Source organism: Fringilla coelebs (assembly GCF_963513975.1).
Source record: "Fringilla coelebs genome assembly, chromosome: 16".
NCBI lineage: Eukaryota > Metazoa > Chordata > Aves > Passeriformes > Fringillidae > Fringilla > Fringilla coelebs.
In genome coordinates, this window is record NC_140042.1 from 12,308,244 (window position 1) to 12,326,430 (window position 18,187).

An 18,187-nucleotide genomic window follows, 5' to 3' on the forward strand; every position below is an offset into this window, starting at 1 on the left:
TCAATATTGTTCCACTATTTGAAAAGGATAATTATGTAAATCAATACAAAATTAAGTACCTCATCATGCAGTTGCTATTAAAAAACAGTTTCCAGGCAAAAAGGCAACTTCAAAAATTATCACTCACGGGTGTTGTAGAGAAAGACTGAAGCTTATTTTTGCTAATAAAAACAAAAATTATTTTAAAATGATAATAATAAATAAGTGTTATTATTTGTTTTTATTTTAGGTAAAGAATGTAAAACTGCTTTCCTTACTGCAAATGTATTTTGCCTTTATATTTCATTTAGTTATTTCTAAGAAACAAGACAGAATATAATGTGATCTGCATCTCTTTATGGTAATAAAACCATGCTAGTCTCCTTCCATAGACAACAGTATAAAGCATAAATCCAAATGGAAAACAAATGGAAGTATAATGCCACTGTGAAGCAAACCAATCAACCCTAAAACAGCTGAGATAGATCTCATCCACTAGTTCATTCATTCTTTATAGAAAAGAAATGAAAATATTCCTAGGTGTATCAGATTAAAAAAAAAAGAAATAAAAAACAAAACAACCAACCACCCTCAGCAGCTCTGAAAGGCTGTAAAGCACTAAATTCCTTTGATTTATGAGGCGGCGTCCACCGCACTGAGCAAAACAACTCAGCATGCCAGGACCCTTTTCCCTGAAATTCCTTTATTAACAGAGCCCAGCTCTGTGAGTGAACAAAAGCACTGGTGCAGGGTGTATAAATCATTAATACTCTGCCTTGCAATGGCTGAATTTCCTGGGTGAGCTGGGAAGCCTTCCTGCACAACAGGGATTTTGGGCTTGGAATTGGCTGCTATGAAATGTACTTCATCATCCGCCGTGTTTGACGCTTCCCAATAGCTTTGTACTTTTCCTCTCCTTTTTCTCCCCCAAGCCCAGCAACTGCAATAGAAATTTATTGGATTTTATGTCTGCAAATAAAAGGAAGAGAAAAGCAGGAAAAGGAGCAAGCAAGCCTATTTAGAAGCAGAATCCTTTCCCTTTAATTTAAAAGCAGGTTGGGTGCAAGTAAAATCCAGTGCTGAGAAATTAATTTGGCATTTTAGTAATTTTTAGTTTGCCACATTAAACTGAAAAAAAAATGGAAAACCAAAAAAAATTTAATCAAAGAGGCTTTACCCATAAAAAGAAAAAAAATCAACTACCACAAAAAATGTGACTCCTCTCCAAATTAAGTAATCTTCTATTGGAGCATTTATTTATTTATTTTGATAGCAGGCAGGAAGAAGGGCACAGGAATTCCTGCACTCTGCTGTTTCAGTGGTTTTACTTTTGGTGTATCAAAAAGCTTTCCAAAGAGCAACAGGCAAGTTCATGTCCACATGCCAAGCCTGCTATTCCAAGAGAAACTGGCAGAGATGGTATCAAAGGGAAAGGAAAAAAATAAACCAAGCCCCTTGGAATTGCAGTTTCTGAATGTTCCTGTATTTTTGCATCACGACTTGCTGAACTTGGGTAGGGAATATCAAAACTACTTATCTAGCCCCTGAAGTACGTGCAATACAGCAACACAAAGGTGAATGTTTTCCCAAACTTTGAGATGAAATAGCAGGAAATCTTGATGAAAGATTCTGTGCTAAAACATTCCTGTTGGGGCTAGACTTGGGAAAACCAAAGAGCACGACAGACAGAGGAATGCTGAAAAAGCAGTCTGAAACCATATGCTACCCATCAGGGAAAATGACACACATTGCAAAGGTAACTGAGGATCCAATCAGTGCTCCTGCCAGGCCAGAGCACAACTCCAGAGGTACCCAGCACCAATTCCAGAGGTACCCAGCACCAATTCCAGAGGCACATCAGCACCAATTCCAGAGGCACCTCAGCACCAATTCCAGAGGTACCCAGCACCAATTCCAGAGGCACCTCAGCACCAATTCCAAAGGAACATCAGCACCAATTCCAGAGGCACATCAGCACCAATTCCAGAGGCACATCAGCACCAATTCCAGAGGCACATCAGCACCAATTCCAGAGGCACATCAGCACCAATTCCAGAGGCACATCAGCACCAACTCCAGAGGCACCTCAGCACCACCTCCAGAGGCACCTCAGCACCAACTCCAGTGATACCCAGCACCAACTCCAGAGGTACATCAGCACCAACCTCAGAGGTACATCAGCACCAATTCCAAAGGTACCCAGCACCAATTCCAAAGGTACATCAGCACCAATTCCAGAGGTACCCAGCACCAACTCCAGAGGCACATCAGCACCAACTCCAGAGGCACATCAGCACCAACTCCAGAGGTACATCAGCACCAACTCCAGAGGTACATCAGCACCAATTCCAGAGTACCCAGCACCAACTCCAGAGGTACATCAGCACCCCCAACAAACACATTCATCCCATCTAAGCCATAAATACTTAAGGCACTTTGAATGCTTTGCAAAAGTGAGCAAGCTGAAGTCAGGAGAGGGGAACATTCCAGTGGGCCATTTTACACTTCTGCAGCCATCCAGCAGACTCCAGATTACAGGAATAAGCCTGCAATGCATGCAGGAGTCCCTCTGCATTACACAATAATGACATCCTGAACGGAAATAAATGAAGCCCCTGCAGTGCTATTCTGTCAGCTTTTGAAAGTAAATAACTTCACTTCTGACAAGACAGAGACATTTTTTTCCTCCTCCTGCCACAGAGCATTAATTGAGCCATGCAGCCATGTAACATCCCAGAGACAGGACTAATACATGACAGGGAAGAAAGCTTACAGAGGGGACACTCATGGAATATATGGGCAGCCTAAGTTCTTTTCACCCCCAAATATTCACACTAGCTCTGTTTTGGCAAAATCTTCTTCTCAGGGAGAACTTTTAACCTTGTTTTTGCCTCCCTTTGTGGTGTTTACTTTAACCTATTTCAAAGAAGCATTTAAATTTCACACTGCTTCATGAAAGATTGCGCTTATCATAAGCGTGTATTTTAAAACTTATCTTTCCTTGTTGTTAAATAAAGCTCCATGCTCATAATCAATATCTGTAATTAACTATTGCATGTATACAAGACTTATTATCCCCAACTGAGATAATGATTGCCATAAAACAAAATGCTATGAGAGGCAAAAGCAAAGAAGTCAACTTCAAAACTACATCACAATTATAATAACCATAACTGCAAGTCAGTAAGGAATTGAGTCAAGGCATATTACAACTATAGGTACATACACAAACCACAGATATGAGATGACACTATAAAATTGATGTACAGTTACCAAAAAAATCATATTCAAGCTATTATAGCTATAAAGAGCAACAATTTCTGGTTTCATCTTGAAATAAAGGGTTAAAAGGTAAATTTAAAGATGATCTAAGATAAAAGCACTTGCATTCTTATTCATGAGTACCTGAACATCTTAAGTATTTCAATTTTGAAGTGCCACAGAAATTCCTTCCATATCTGGAGGAAAAAGTAAAAATCAGTGACTCACTGCGAACAAAAAATAATTCACTGAACACTTCAGTTCTTACTACAGTATCTAATTTTGATTCTGCCTGTGTTCAACACAACGAGAGAGAGCAGGATCAAAACACTGCGAGATCCCTCCACAGCTGGAGCCTGCTCTAGTGCAAAAGACCAAAGGCCCAACTCCAGCCAGTCAGGATAGCACAGGCATTAGATATGCTATTTTCTCTAATTAAATTCACTGGGCTGCTGCACTGACAGAGTGGGAGGGGAAGCAAAATGTAAAAGAAGTCAATGGTGCTGCACTAGGCAGCTCGGAGGGAAATGAGCAATGCCAGCAAGGAAATGACAGCAGGTTCTCAGGAGAGCTCTTGCACTACACATCACACTTGAAAACTGATAAATCAATCGCACATGCACCTTTAAAAGGCAGGAAAGCTTGAAGGATTCTTAGAGGGTGTTGACTTCTCCTTTCCACCAACATTATTCTAACTCTATAAAACAAGGAGGTAAATTCCAGTGTCACAATTTTTATCAGTTTCATTTATACCACCTATTAAAAACTTCAAAATTATTTTTAGCAGGACTGATATTAACATGATCATAGTATCATAGTACTTATTTACCAACTCAGAAACACACACATTGAAAACCAAAAAAAGGTCAGACTAGTTTTGAATGGCTACGGTCAAGAAAAAAAAAAAAAATCTAAAACTGAAATATCTATTGGCTGCCCTGAGAAAAACCCCTGCTTACATAACCACCACACACTTTCCTTGGCATCAAATACCACACCGCTTTTTTTTTTTTCCCCCCATAAAATATCCATCCATACACATATTTAGCAAATATAATGAATGGGGATAACTTACAAATAGCTCACAATGGAATATCCAGGCATCCCTTTTCAGATAAAGCCTTATAAAATGCTCAAAGAGGTCACTTAATAAAAAACAATTGTTCTAAGCCAAAAATATTCACCTGCTCCTGTCACACGGAAGCTCCTTTGCAACTGCTCTCGCTCTTATAGTCCAAAAGCAGCAGGTAACCTTCTTAACAGATTCTTCTGGTTTGTTGAGGAGTTTTTGTGTTTGGAGTTGGTTTTCTTTTTTTTGGTTGGGGATTTCTTCCCCCCCTCCTTCTAGTATTTAAAGAGGAGAGTACTTCACTAAAGCACCTCCTCTCCTTTTGTGAGAGACTGACCTCGTTTGACAAGGCTGGAGTTAAATGCCCCAAACCAGCTCTTACTCAGAATGAGAGCTGCTACAGCACTTGATCTCTAAGCCACTTCTCATTAGCCTCTGGAAAACAACGGAGCAGCTCTTGGGAGACAAAAGCTATGCAAACGTGGAAATAGGGCTTCAAGCACAGGTGGAGTCACAAACACCAGCTCTCGAGTTTGTTGGTGAATACCCAACGATCTTATTTACCCTGATCAGGATAAACAGCAAGGCATCGTTCCCGAAATCCGCATTAGCAGCGCTCCTGGATGCAACAGCTGCACTCCCACCTTTTGAGGTCTGTTCATTCATCCACTAAAATTCCCTGGGAGTGCCACAGTGCCCCCTTAGGTACAAATGCATCCACAGGATATGGTCTGTAGCATGGCAGCTCCTTTTTTGTTTTAACAGAGTGCTATAATTTGTCTGACATAGCACAGCCTTTTACCCTACACATTTGAATAAACAAGCACTGTGTTTCTCTAGGGGCAGCAAAGCTGGTTAAATGAATCAGAAAAGCCTGAAAATATTGCCTACCCTCAGTCCATCAGCTACTGGACAATTATTCAAGGCCCAGCTGTAAGAAAAACAGATGGTGAGTGAGCATTAGTACCGTGGACTTCTTTGCACTCATGCAGTCATAAGCAGAGGTTGTATGTTCTCACATGAAAATTGCCATGAAATAGCAGAGAGGAACAAAATCGTGCAAAGACTCCAATTTATAAGATAACAGATGCTTAAAATTTTCAAGAACTAAAGTCACATTAACTGATTTTACAGAAGAGCCACAGAGTGAGTAGTAAAAAAGGACCAGGCAAAGAAAGGCAGTGCTCTCATGATTGGTTTAAGCAGTGTCACCATAAAACATCAGTTATTGAATTCTACTGACATACCTGAACCTTTGAAGAGTCACTGAAGTATTAAATGCAAAAACTAGATACTCAGAACTGTAACTGCAATGGTGGCATTCAGCAATTGATGTGCTTTTGCTCTATTAAAAAAAGTTCAACTGTATCCGGGAACTGTTTGAATTGTTCATCCATTCAATTTTTTACACAATTTTAGCACAAAGATAATCTGCTCTAATCCTTATTCCATTATTGACACTATTGACTACATCAATTGAAATTGCTACCAAATAAATCAATGTTGAATTAAGCCATGAAGAAACAATGTGATAAAAAGTCTTTCAGGCTCCTATAAATCATCAGATCCAGAAGCATGACACAAGTAACTGAGAGGGGAATTCAGCTTTTCTCCATAGCCATAATGCTTAAGGCCCAAATAAAATTACACTAATTTACCATGTAAGCAGTAATGGAATAGCTGAGGTAGAGATGGAGGTTTTGTTGGTTTCTGCTTTGTTTTCATGGTGGATTCTTTTCATCATTGATATGAGAGCTGTACCATGAACTACTTTGTTAAAGACAGAAAAGGTTGATATTGAAGTTTCAGTTCAATTGTTTTCGATCTGTGAATGTCCACTATGAGCAATTGCTCCATTTAGGAGGAATTACCCTTTGTACAAACCACTTCACTATTTAAAACAAAGCACATCTATCATCATTAAACAGAAAAAAAAAATACCAATTTAAAAATAATGACAGCAGCACTGTACACCGTGACATGGAATATTCCGTGATGTTTTAAAACAAGTTAGTTTTGTCACTTTACTCAGAAAACCTCAACAGAATAACCAGCAAAACAGACCACAGGAAAACATCAGTTAACAGAGCTAAGCCTCCATTAATATATCCCAAATCCCAATTTACCAGCGGTCGACATTTCGCTGCAAAAACTACTTCAGTTTACCATTTGATGGAAACTTGTGGTCAGAAACTGGGTTTTGCATTGATGTGTCACATTAAGGAGAAGAAGAGAAAATACATGCATGCAAAATGTTACCAAGAGCTAGGGTGCACTACAAACGCAACTTCCCTTCTCCTGTATCTTTAAATATTGACACTAGGGAAAATTGTCACCCAAATGCATCCACCACACTTTCCCAGCTGACCCTGTCCTTACAGTGACACAGTGAAAACTTGCGAGGCAAAGCCCCACGTTCTCCCTCTGTTCAGTGCTGTCACTGGCACAGTCCCTTTGGGGTGATGTTCTTTGAAAAGTCACTCTGAATTCCCACAGTTAGAAAAATCTTACTAAGAAAATGTCCACATAATTTCAGACCATTTCAAACAATGAATTCAGAAGCATTCTTTGGTTTCTGTTGGCTTTTTGCAGTGAATGTCTTATCAAGAGTTAATCTATAACATGACCTAGGCCTCTGTCCTTCACTCATTTTCAACTTTATTTTCAGGAGTTAAACTCAAAATATTGTTAGATAAAGCATCCTCCATGCATAAACTGGTGTAAAAAATATTTCAGTTCCTCACTTGGCTCTTAAAACATTACACAAGTGTAAAGTAAAAGATATCAGAGCAAATACTCAAGTTTCTAACCCTGGAAAAAGTAGTGCAGCACTTCTGTAGCACACTGTGGAAAACAGTTTATCCTTTTATCCAAAACTAACTGGCCAAGTGATGTCACTTGCACAAAGAAATTATGGCCAATTTTTAATGACTACCAAAGCTCAGATTTTTCCAAATTATTCATTCAGCTCCACAGAAAACCAGCATCCTTGTGGCTATGAGGAAAAAATAAATATTTAGTGACAAAGAAAGGCTTGCCCATCTTGAGAAGAATGTAATGCCTTTCATAGTCTTCCAAGAAAGATATATCTCCAATTGCAAAACTTACACCTGATAGAATACCAATGTAGATACACAAAAATAACAATAATTATCTTCATCAGTTCTAAATAGGCAGCAAAGTTTAACTGAGTTATAACTCAGTTATAATACAGATGTCTGAGTTCATTTTGATTGAGGTGCAAATGAGCAGACATATCTCAAGTGCAATTTTTAGAGAGAAAAATATACTTGTAATTTCACAGTATCTATTTACTGCTGGTCACAGGTTGCTCAGGCAGGGGGGATTCACTAGTTATTAAGTTGCCACATAAAGCTTTTAGGTTACCTGTATTTAAGATCGATAGACAACTTGACAGAGAGAAAAACATTTACTTTTACAGTTTTACTAAAATACTGATATTTGCACTGAACATACAAACCAAGTCTTTATTTCTGTTTGCTCTAAACTATCTGATAGGGGAAAAATAACAAAAATCCCAAGTAGATTGTCATGGTAAAAGTTTATTAATGCTGTTCATAAAAACCCAACCTCTTATTCCTTTACTGTTTAAAACTAGAACCGTGTTATATTGGTTTTGCAGGAGATCTCAACTCAGTCCTCTCTGCCTAGATAATTTTGAGATAAAGTAGCATTGTTCCTAAAGAAATACTTCACCAAATGCATAAAATAAGAGACCAGATGTGAATTAAGAACATGATTATCTGACTCTCTAGGAATTCAGAATAACTAAAATGCCAACCAGCAATCAAAAGAAGCAACAAGCAGAGAATTTTGAACCTGCCACAATTTTCATCACAAATTTAACAGACTCTTCAACCTATTATATAATTGTGATTCGCACACACGCAGGATGATTGAAAACTGACAATAGGATTAAGGAGATGAGAAAGCAAACACTTTAAAAAAATTCTTTCAGCGTAGCACTTAATCCACTTAAAGAGTTAAAAATTATCCGCTGGATATAGCGCTTTGTAAAGTGCATTAGCAATCACTTCTCATCTTTCTCTCAGATGGAATAGATGCAGTTGAATTCCCTGTTTTAAAGTATTCATTAGAGTTGCACAGTTTCTTCAGCCTTAAAGCAGTGCCATGCTATAGATGTGTTTGCATAATGATACTGCAATATCTCACTGAGGAAGGTTATTGGAGCACCCAGCCTCATCTTTATGTTATCCTTTACCAGCTCCTTGTGTGGCCACGTTGACCTCTCACCTGAATTCCCATTTTTCCTTTCAAAAGCCCTATCTTTAAGGCACAACTTGTTCTTAGACAAACTCAAAACAACAAACCCAGAACAAAACACAGGAGAGTACATTTTGTATGTAACCACTAAGTGCACAAGTCACACTGGATCATTAAAGCTGATCTATAAATGCCATTCCCAAAACAGATCCAGAACACAGGACTACCAAGAATGTACATTTTAGTTATGGCATGCAAATTACTGAAATTTAAACACATCATATTTATCTGATGCAAATTTTAATTGCAGACATATGAATCCCTCCCACATGCATGGATAATCTAGGGCGCATGCAAGAATCTGTTATTATGCACTCCTAAGCTGGAAGTCAGAAATCGTTTATACTACACTACAGCATTAAAAAAAAAACCTACAGGAGGGTTTTATCCTGAAAATATTGGAGCTCTCTTCTTTCAGCAGTAACAGAAAAACAAATGTCCCTGAATAAAAATAAGCTTTAAATCTGTTTTATCTGTTTTTTAGGAACAAAAAAGAAATACCGTATAATATATTTCAGGCTATTGTGAATGCACAAATAAAGTTAGACTTTCAGGGAAGTCAATATGCACAGAAACTGTTGTAGTGGAAGTTGGAAGAAATGCCCCTATTTGTTACAGTAGGCACAAGAATATTTTTTCCTCCTGAAGTTTCAAGAGAAGTAATAGGATAGGCAGGATTAATCATTTTTGCATGATAACATATTTCTGTCTTAGTTCTACACGCTTACTAGATGACTCTGTAATGGTGGATTCAGCTATAAAATAGAGTAGGATACAAAGATGATTCCAAATTACTAGTTAAGAAAAAAAGTGCTATTATACAGTTATTTCACACTGTAGCAGAGAGGGGGTACCAATTATTAAATAATTTAGGAAGAGAGAGTGGGAGGAAATACTTAAAAAAAAAATCCTGTAAGCAAAAATGAAATGATTTTTTTTGTAAATAATTGAAAATTCAGTAGAAATTGGTACTGTTTTGCTGATACCCAAGCAGTTTTTTTAAACCCAGTTCCAATATACTTCAGCGATAGAAGTGTTCTGCACAGATATATCTTTATAAATCATCGTTTTCCCTGTGAACTGAAAATCAGCTTGGCTTTAATCAGCAGCATGTTTTAACACAGACTTAAAATTCCCATCTTCAAAGAAGGCTTAAACAAAATTGCCATTGGGCACATTTACATTAGAAGTATAATTTATGCCTGCAAGTGAATAAAGAGCAGTCCTTTATGGCTGAAACTCTGCTACAGCATCCACGAGAAACGCAGGCACAGTACTGTGGTAAATATCTATAAACATCACCAACAGAGACACTGCAAAGAAAAATAAAATAAAATAAAACAAACCAACACCAAAACACCAAAAGATATGTGAAGGCTCGATGCTCTGTTAAAACATATTTTCTACTCACTCTCACATTCTTAAGTGCAGGCACAACACTCGCTCCACACGGTGGGAGACATTTATACAGTCTATTCACAGAAAAAATACCTCCCCGACTGCAAATCCCCCAAACGACGCTGACAAAGCGAGCACTGCGAGGAAAAGGAAAAGTTAAGCAAACTTACCTGCTGTAAGTACATAAAAGTCAAGGCACAGGAGAGCTGGGGACACATGCCCACATTCGGCAGTGCCACGCAGGTTGCACCCGTAAGGGGATGCTGCATGGTGTTGCTCTGAAGTCTACGTAGAACAAGTGAGGGGGCTTGCATGCAAGCACGTTTGCCCTATCTTGTCACTATGGGTTGGTTGTTTTTTTGTTGGTTTTTTTTCTCCCCCTCTCCCTTTTGATTATTTAAATAAGAAACGGTGTTTCTCGGCTGCCTCTCCTCTCCCCAGCGCTAAGCCCCTACATTCGTTTGTCAGCTAAGGCAACTTGGTAGGTTTAAACTAGGAATTTTTAACCGAGAGGAAAAAAAAGAAGACACAGCCTGCAGCCTATTGATGAGCAAATGGAACTTCCTCAATGACAGAGAGCTGAAGCTTGTCTCACAACAGTAGCTGCTGACTAGGAGAGAGAGAGGGAGAGAGAGAGAGAGCGAGAGAGCCTCAGTGAGGCTCAGTCGGCTGGTGCTGATGCTGCACAGCTTCTCATTTGTCAAATGGGTCCTAGGGCAGGGTCTTTACCACTCACCAAAATTCAAATACTGCATTTTAAAAATCCCTGGAGATGATAGGAAAGGAGAGAAAGTGAGCGCGCTGCATCGCAGGCATCCATGAGATCTGGGCAATTAGTGTCATTGCCCAGCTGGGACTGAATGCCTGTTATGATTCTGCACGCACACAGACACACTCACACCCTTCCCCCCTCCCAGGACTCACACCTGACTGGAAAAGGGCTTTCCCCTTCTAAGAACACAAGTACGAAGCACAAAGTGGGAAAGGGAAAGAATCTTGGCTAGTCGAGAGGATTCCGGCAAATACACAGCCCTACCAGCAAATGAGCTTTTTTAAAACAGAAATTAATTTGATATCTACATTTCATTCGCTACCCAGCTTCCCAAAGAAGCCTATAAAAGCATTACAGTGAAACTGTGCAGGAGCTGTGCAACCACTGCAGCAGAAACACTGGGAATGAAACAGAATTCTGTGGCATACTGTGTCTACCTTACTGGGGGGAGGGGAGCACACTTGGATAAAGACTGTATCTTAAAATTGGTCTAAAGCCCATCTCATCTAAAATTACAAATTTATTTGACAGCTAGTCAATCTATTATCAAGGAGTGCCCTATCAGGTTACATGGAAAAATTACATTTGCAATTTTCAGAATTTAATGTTTACTTTCTACTTTGAGAATGATACCTCAAAATTAGTATTCCACTCTTGCCAGCTTTTTATTCACCCCCCCCCCCTTTATTTTATGGAGTAATAATTATTCATTAGTAGATCTAGTTAGTCTTTATGTAATAAAGTAGGATGTGACCTGCAAATCAAATAATTTATACTACAGCTTGTCCTTGAGGTCCTATATTACAGGTCTTTTTTTTTTCCTGAGATACAACTCAAGTATAACAGAAGATATTACTATTTTTAATTAGAATTTGACAAATGAATTAAATATTAATTCTTCAGGAAAGAAGGTCAAACCTCAAAGAACCACCTGAGGTTTTGAAGGGGTTCCTTCTTTTAAAAGGATCCCGAAGATGATTTAAAATCACCTATTTTATAAGATACATAATTCCCACAAAAACACATCTGAGACCAAGAGTTTCATGCTAACAACAATAAGCAAATAACCCACATACAAGAAAAGTCTATTTCATCAACAGCATAACAGGTTTGATATAACATCTACCCTTAAAAACAAATAATGGTCCTCGCTTTACTGGAAACAGAATCAAAACACGTCACTGCAACTCAGGTGCTACATTAAAAAAAAAAGATTTCTTTTTCATTCTACATGCGCACACATACCTGCACCCACACAAGCCTCAGAGACTGATTTATATCCACTAAGTCTTCTTCATGCAAAACTGAGTATTTTCCAACAGAATCGGTTGTTACATCATTTTCTTTCTCAAAAGCAGTCAGTGCGACAAAGCCAACGTGCTCATAACTCGGTAATCAACACCAAAACAATCACGCACAAACTTACAATAAAGGAATTGGGTTTGGCTTAGGAAACATCCATGCTTTTGCAGTTTATCATGGACACATCTACTAAAACATCCCAGATTACTTCATCACAAAAAAAAACCAACAACAAAACACCCCAAAAAACAAAAAAAAATCCCAAATCACCAACCAAAAAACCTCTCATGCCACAGAGCAAGAGCGAGTGAGGAGGAGGAGAAATGAACCCTCTCTGTGCCCTTTCTCCTTTTTTCATTCTTTCTCTGTGCCTTAAGCAGTCTCCTGTTCTGACAGGACTATGTCATGCTTTTCTTCATTCTTTTTTTTTTTTTTTCTAGCCCACAAAGGCTGTTATTCTGCAAATGCCCCGAGCTGAGAGAAGTTTTTCCTCAGTTCAGTTTCATATGAAATACCATAAATAATACATGGCACTTTAATGAGACCTTATCAGCATTTTTAATGAAAAACAAATACGTTATGTAAGGTAACCAACTCCTTCTACATTATGTCAAAATCAAAGGCAGCACGCTTCCTAGCCAAACAGTTTGGAACTATATAAGCCTATCCAATTTCCCAAAGTGAGGTTCTGGAACATGGTGATGGTCAAGCAAAGCTTCTTCTGTCTACTGCACTATTTTACAGCTAAAAGGACATCCATAAAACAGATTAAATTCTTAAAAGCAGTGTGTTGAACAATTACTTCAAGAGAATTTAGCACTGTCAATGGAGCTAACAGTCATTGTAAAAGTGAATTTCTCATTGGTCTTTTATCCTTCATTTTCACCCAATTCGAAGTCAGAAAAACATGACTCACAAATACTAGGGATTCCTGACATTTACATAATTATGTTATTAAAACAAGAACAGCAATATCTTAACTATCCTAATCATCAATACACAGAGAAACAATAAACATACATAATTCAGTAGTGTAAGAGACCTAAAAAAGAAACAATTCTTTAGCCTGATAGATGCTCCTTCAAGAGATGCAGGGGAAAGTCATTACCAATTTTCATCCCTTCCAAGGATAACTTGTCATTATGTCTAAAGAGAAAAAAAGGTAACAAAGTGTGTTTTATTTTTATAAGTATAAAATCAATGTCTCTTCTTGAAAGCCATTTCCTTGTTTACACACACTTTTGTCCCTAACCCAGCCCATTAATCACCCCCACAGTCCCAGTTATGGCTATATATACCCTGAGTGCCACCACAGCTGTGCCAAAGGGACAGGGATGCCTGTGCACAGCCTGCCCTTCCCTGGCCCTGCACAGGGACAGTGTCCCTGCAACAGCACCAGGCTGTTCCACAGAGCAGCACAGGCCCCAGAGACATCTCATCTGCAAATTGGTAACAGCTCCATTATTCCTTCATTTGCAATTGCCAAGGCCACTTCACCTCCAGCACATGACATTTCCACCATCCTTCAGCCCTCTTGGGTCAGGAACTGAACTCACCCCACACTCAACCTCTGATATTATCAACTACCTGTCAATTAACAACAAATATCAACATTTTACAATTAAAATAACAAACATAAAAAAAGAGGCCAACCATCTACACTGCCCACATCTGCCTCTGTGGGAGTTCCTGGAAACATTCTAGGGGACAAAACCTTCTTCCACACTAATAATGGATGCATCTGAAATGCAATGCCTACTGCACCACCGTGAGAGGCAACATTCCCTCCTCCAGCCTCTTTGGGATGCCCAAGTCATGGTTTATGGCACAGGCAGAGAACTTGCAGGCAGACACCTTCTCCCCCCAGTCATTGAGAACATCATTTGAAAAATGCCACCAGCACAGCCTGGCTCAATCTTGGGCATGCAAATAAAAATATGAAAGCAGAGAAATTCTGCAAAAAGGACCAACAACACTGTTCACACAGCTGACTTACAAATCCAAACCCACTTATATTTGCAACGTGTCTGTTCATTTAACCTAACACTTGCTATTTAAAATCAACCACTCCGTTGTTGTGACCTGGTAGTCAACTTCAAACTTAACTTCAAATTTTGCTTTTCCAGACCTTTGACCTAGAAGTCAACCTTGGTAATTAGACAGCAGACTGTCTAACATTCAAGCCATTTCCATCAAGTAAAGGAAAGCTCTGAAACACATCACCTCAAACTTGTCTCAGTAGTAGCCTACATTAAGAGCTTCATAGAGGATCAAGCATTATTGAAAATAAATCACAACTACATATTAAATGCTCCCTGTGAAGAAGGTAGTTTTTTCTCAACTTTATAAAGTGGTTGATATGGTACAAAAACAATTCAGGCAAGTGGCATAGAATCTAATAGTAAAGCAGTCCTTTCTCTAAACCCTCCTTATCTAATATCACATGAAAAAAATAGCTCCCTGGACTGGAAACCAGGAAAAGCAGTGTATTGTAAAATCGAATATATCAGGAACTTATTTTGAAAAATTATTATCAATATCTCTGCCTGTATTTGATCTAGCATTCTATTTTTTGTAGATATACTGTACCTTTTTTTTTAAAAAAGTGGGGAAACATAAGAGAATTTTTTAATACTCTGTATGGTCAAGAAATATTAAATAAAAGGGCTTCCCTCTGTTTTTGTAAAGTAAAAGGCAACATCTCATCCTTCCAGTGGCATTTTCCTGTTATGACTGTCCCTACTTCCAATATCATGTTTATCTCTCCTTTAGTAAGTCTCTTTTTGCACAAAGATCAGGACATTACAGAGGCTCAAGCAAGAATCACTAATTTTCTGTTTCTATTAAGCACGGTGTTACATCCACTGACTTCTCCACTACTTCATACGCGATCTCTCCAAAGCCTCTGTCGCACAGAGTTAACCTCTTCAGCACCGCTCAACGCACCTTTCACAAGCATCCAGCATTAACTCTACATTTTTCACAACAGAACCAGCCAGGAGCCCAACGTCCTCCAGAAGGGAAATGCAACAAAAATAAATAAAACGTTCAGCCTTTCGAGAGTTAGGGGCGTGCGTTCCTTGGCGGGGGTGATCCCCCTGCTTTGGGCTATTCTGCAGGGAGCCTGGGGGGATGCAAACAAGGCCGGTGCGAGCGCTGCGGGCGGTTCGGCTGCGTGCGGAGCCGAGCGGCGCCGGGAGCGCTCCCGCTGCGCTCCCGCTCCGCCGTTCCGGGCGCTCCATCTAGCGGAGACACGGCTCCTGCCAGGGGACACGGCTCCTGCCAGGGGACACGGCTGCTGCCAGGGGACACGGCTGCTGCCAGGGGACAGCTGGCATTCCCTGCGGACAGCGCTATCCCGAGCGCCCCAAGCTCCCCCGGGATCGCCGTGGCCCCTGCTCGCTCCTCTGCCTCCCCGGCCCCTGCTCGCTCCTCTGCCTCCCCGGCCCCTGCTCGCTCCTCTGCCTCCCCGGCCGCTTTTTGAGCTCCACCGGCACCCAGACTCGGTGGGCAAACACTGCAAAGCCAGCCCCAAAGAGAAAAGGGTCTGGGGATGCGCTGCTGGCACAGGAGCCATGGCCAGGACTAAGGAAGGCTGCGCTGGGCAGAACAAGAACAATGAGTGCAGCAGCTCTGCTCTAGCAAAGTTTGAGATGATGCGCCATTGCACGGTCGGGAAAATAAAATAACAAAATAAAAATGGCTTTATCTGAACTGTCTCCTCCAAACTCGGGAAGCAGTGATATAAGCAGACCCAAGAAGATGAAACAGAAATTGGCGCAGCAAGAATCCTCTGTCAATCCCACTGTCACCTTACTGAGCACCAAGGTAGGGCAGACACCACGGCATTTCATTCAGGAAGCACAGGGTGCTCACACCAGCCATGCATTACTGTCACAACACCAAATCAACTTTTACAAACAGGTACTTAAAGCAATTCTTTAGGTCTGACACATTGGAACAAGCCTGCATCACAGAAGGACCCCCTGAAGGCAGGTGTGCAGATTAATAATTAGCATTTAGGTTATTCTTTATATCACAACCTTAGAAAGACAACAAGTGTGCCATGTGTAGTCTTGCCCTATAAGGTTTTCCACAATTCCAGATGAGAAGACATGACAATATTATCCTTAAAAAACTAACTAAATGAAACTTAAAAATTCATTTTTTTTTTTAAATTAATCTAAATATTAAGGAATATTAACCACACAAAACTGTGTACACCTTGTTTATGTTCAGTCCATAGAATGGGAGGGCTACAAACTACTCAGAAGTGTACAGCTGGACCTGAAGTGACAAAGCCTACTTTTCCCTGCTGCCACTTGTGGCAGTTTGTCAAGTATCAGACAGGAGAAACTGAGAATATTTGATAGTAAAGACATACTGTGCATATTACACTTAAGTTTGCTTCATACAAAATTTTGTTTTCTTATTTTATATAGACACAATTTACTTGTAGTACTACACTCTCTATTTTGTTCACATACACAACACTTGTTTTAAACTAAAATTTTCACACAAATTCTTTAATCCACAGCAATTTGCCCTATTTGTTTTGTTGGTTTCTTTTTTTTTTTTCCCCCATAATTTTTTCCACCACATTTCACACTTCGCTGCTGTTATAAATTCACAAGGAAAGAATTTAACTTTGAGGACAAAATCAGCTGCAGGAGAACATAACTTGAGAGCTTTTCCATGTAATGGTAATAAAAAATAAAATAACCATAGTAGCATCAAATGTATTTGTAAGAATACACAGTAAGGCAGCATAGACACATCTTGATCAAGGAGTTTTTTGGTGAAATATTATTAATCTCTTAAAAATTAAAAGGATGTCATATCTCAGAAGGAGAATAAGTGATAGATTAATTATGCTATTCTTTAAAGGTTGCCTCTTTTTCCTGTAGGAATTAAATTAACTGGACATCAGCACAGCTTCCTTCCACAGTGAGACCACTTCTTTTAATATTCTGTCCACATCTGGACATCCCCTCATATATTCTGAATCTAAGTCCACCACACTCACTCCTCAGTGCTGAACTCATTTCATGTATACCAGACAGATATTAACATGATTGAACCAAGAAATCCTCCCTGTCATTTTGGCCCTACCCCATAACATGGGCTAAGCCACTTCCAAATTTAGCTCAATGACACCTTTATCTCAAGCTCCTTCTTTTAGCTGAAAATCCGAATTTTAACTAAAACTTCCAATTCTTATGACCAAGCCTGACAGGTTATAGTTAAATACCCAGCTTCACCCCAAGAGATTAAGATAGGACTCAGGAGAACTAAAATTGAGGTGTTTATAGCTTTAAGCTTCAGTTTATACTGAAGCACTACCAAGATAGGAAACATACACTCTCCAAAATCCCATTCCAGAAGACAGATCCCTGATGCCATGGCCCAGTCTCATTCCTGTCCCAGAATCTAGAAGGAAAAATTTGGTTTTGTTTGGTTTTTATTCTTGTTTTGTGTTTTGTTGTTTGTTTTTTTTTTTTCCCACTTAGGAATTTTGGCTCTCTAACCTTGCAGAATGACAAGCTTAGGCATGGAAGGAGTTTTGCACATGAAATTGATACAAAGCTGCCTACAAAGGGTTGTTTAGTTTTAGATAGGGACAGAAGTACCTTGTGAGAAAGTCCAATTTTCTACACAGAGTCAATATTGGCTCCTTTTTTTTTCTTCTGCTTTACCCACCAATTTTCAATGAAGCAGTTGCTTTTTTTCCTAATTGCATTTTCCCCTCAATCGTCCAGGGATCCTGTCCTTTCCATATTACATTTCCAGTTGTTTCATTAGTGTAACCTCCTTCTGTTCATGAGTCCAGCATCAGCTCCCTCTTCCTCTCTTCACACTCTAATTGGTCTTTTTTTTTTTCATCTTTTCCTACTTCAATTGATAAGGTGTCACACTCCACACCACTGAGTCTTTTTTTTTCCCTCAGCTACTAACTAGAGTGCGAAAATTCATCTACAATATTTTCTCAAAGCTACTTTCATCAACACTAATCAGCTCTCCCTTGTTGTGGTGGCCATCCTTCTTCTCTCCTCCCTGTAATTCCTTCCTTTCTAAACTTTCTTAATGCAACAAAACTCACG

General features: G+C 39.4%; 1 protein-coding gene across 5 annotated transcripts in view; it reads right to left on the reverse strand.

Annotated features, from left to right (window-relative positions):
• Positions 1 to 18,187, reverse strand: part of RBFOX1 (RNA binding fox-1 homolog 1) — a gene marked incomplete at both ends in the record, with an annotated part of 1,149,754 nt that overhangs the window by 248,796 nt on the left and 882,771 nt on the right. For 3 of the 5 annotated variants that reach the window (XM_084216442.1, XM_084216440.1, XM_084216437.1), the window contains one exon: positions 10,183 to 10,281. The exons of the other annotated variants lie outside the window; for them this stretch is intronic. In XM_084216442.1, the coding sequence (XP_084072568.1) occupies positions 10,183 to 10,281 (99 nt within the window). Of the gene's footprint in view, positions 1 to 10,182; positions 10,282 to 18,187 lie in introns of those variants that run through there. 5 annotated transcript variants of the gene reach the window in all.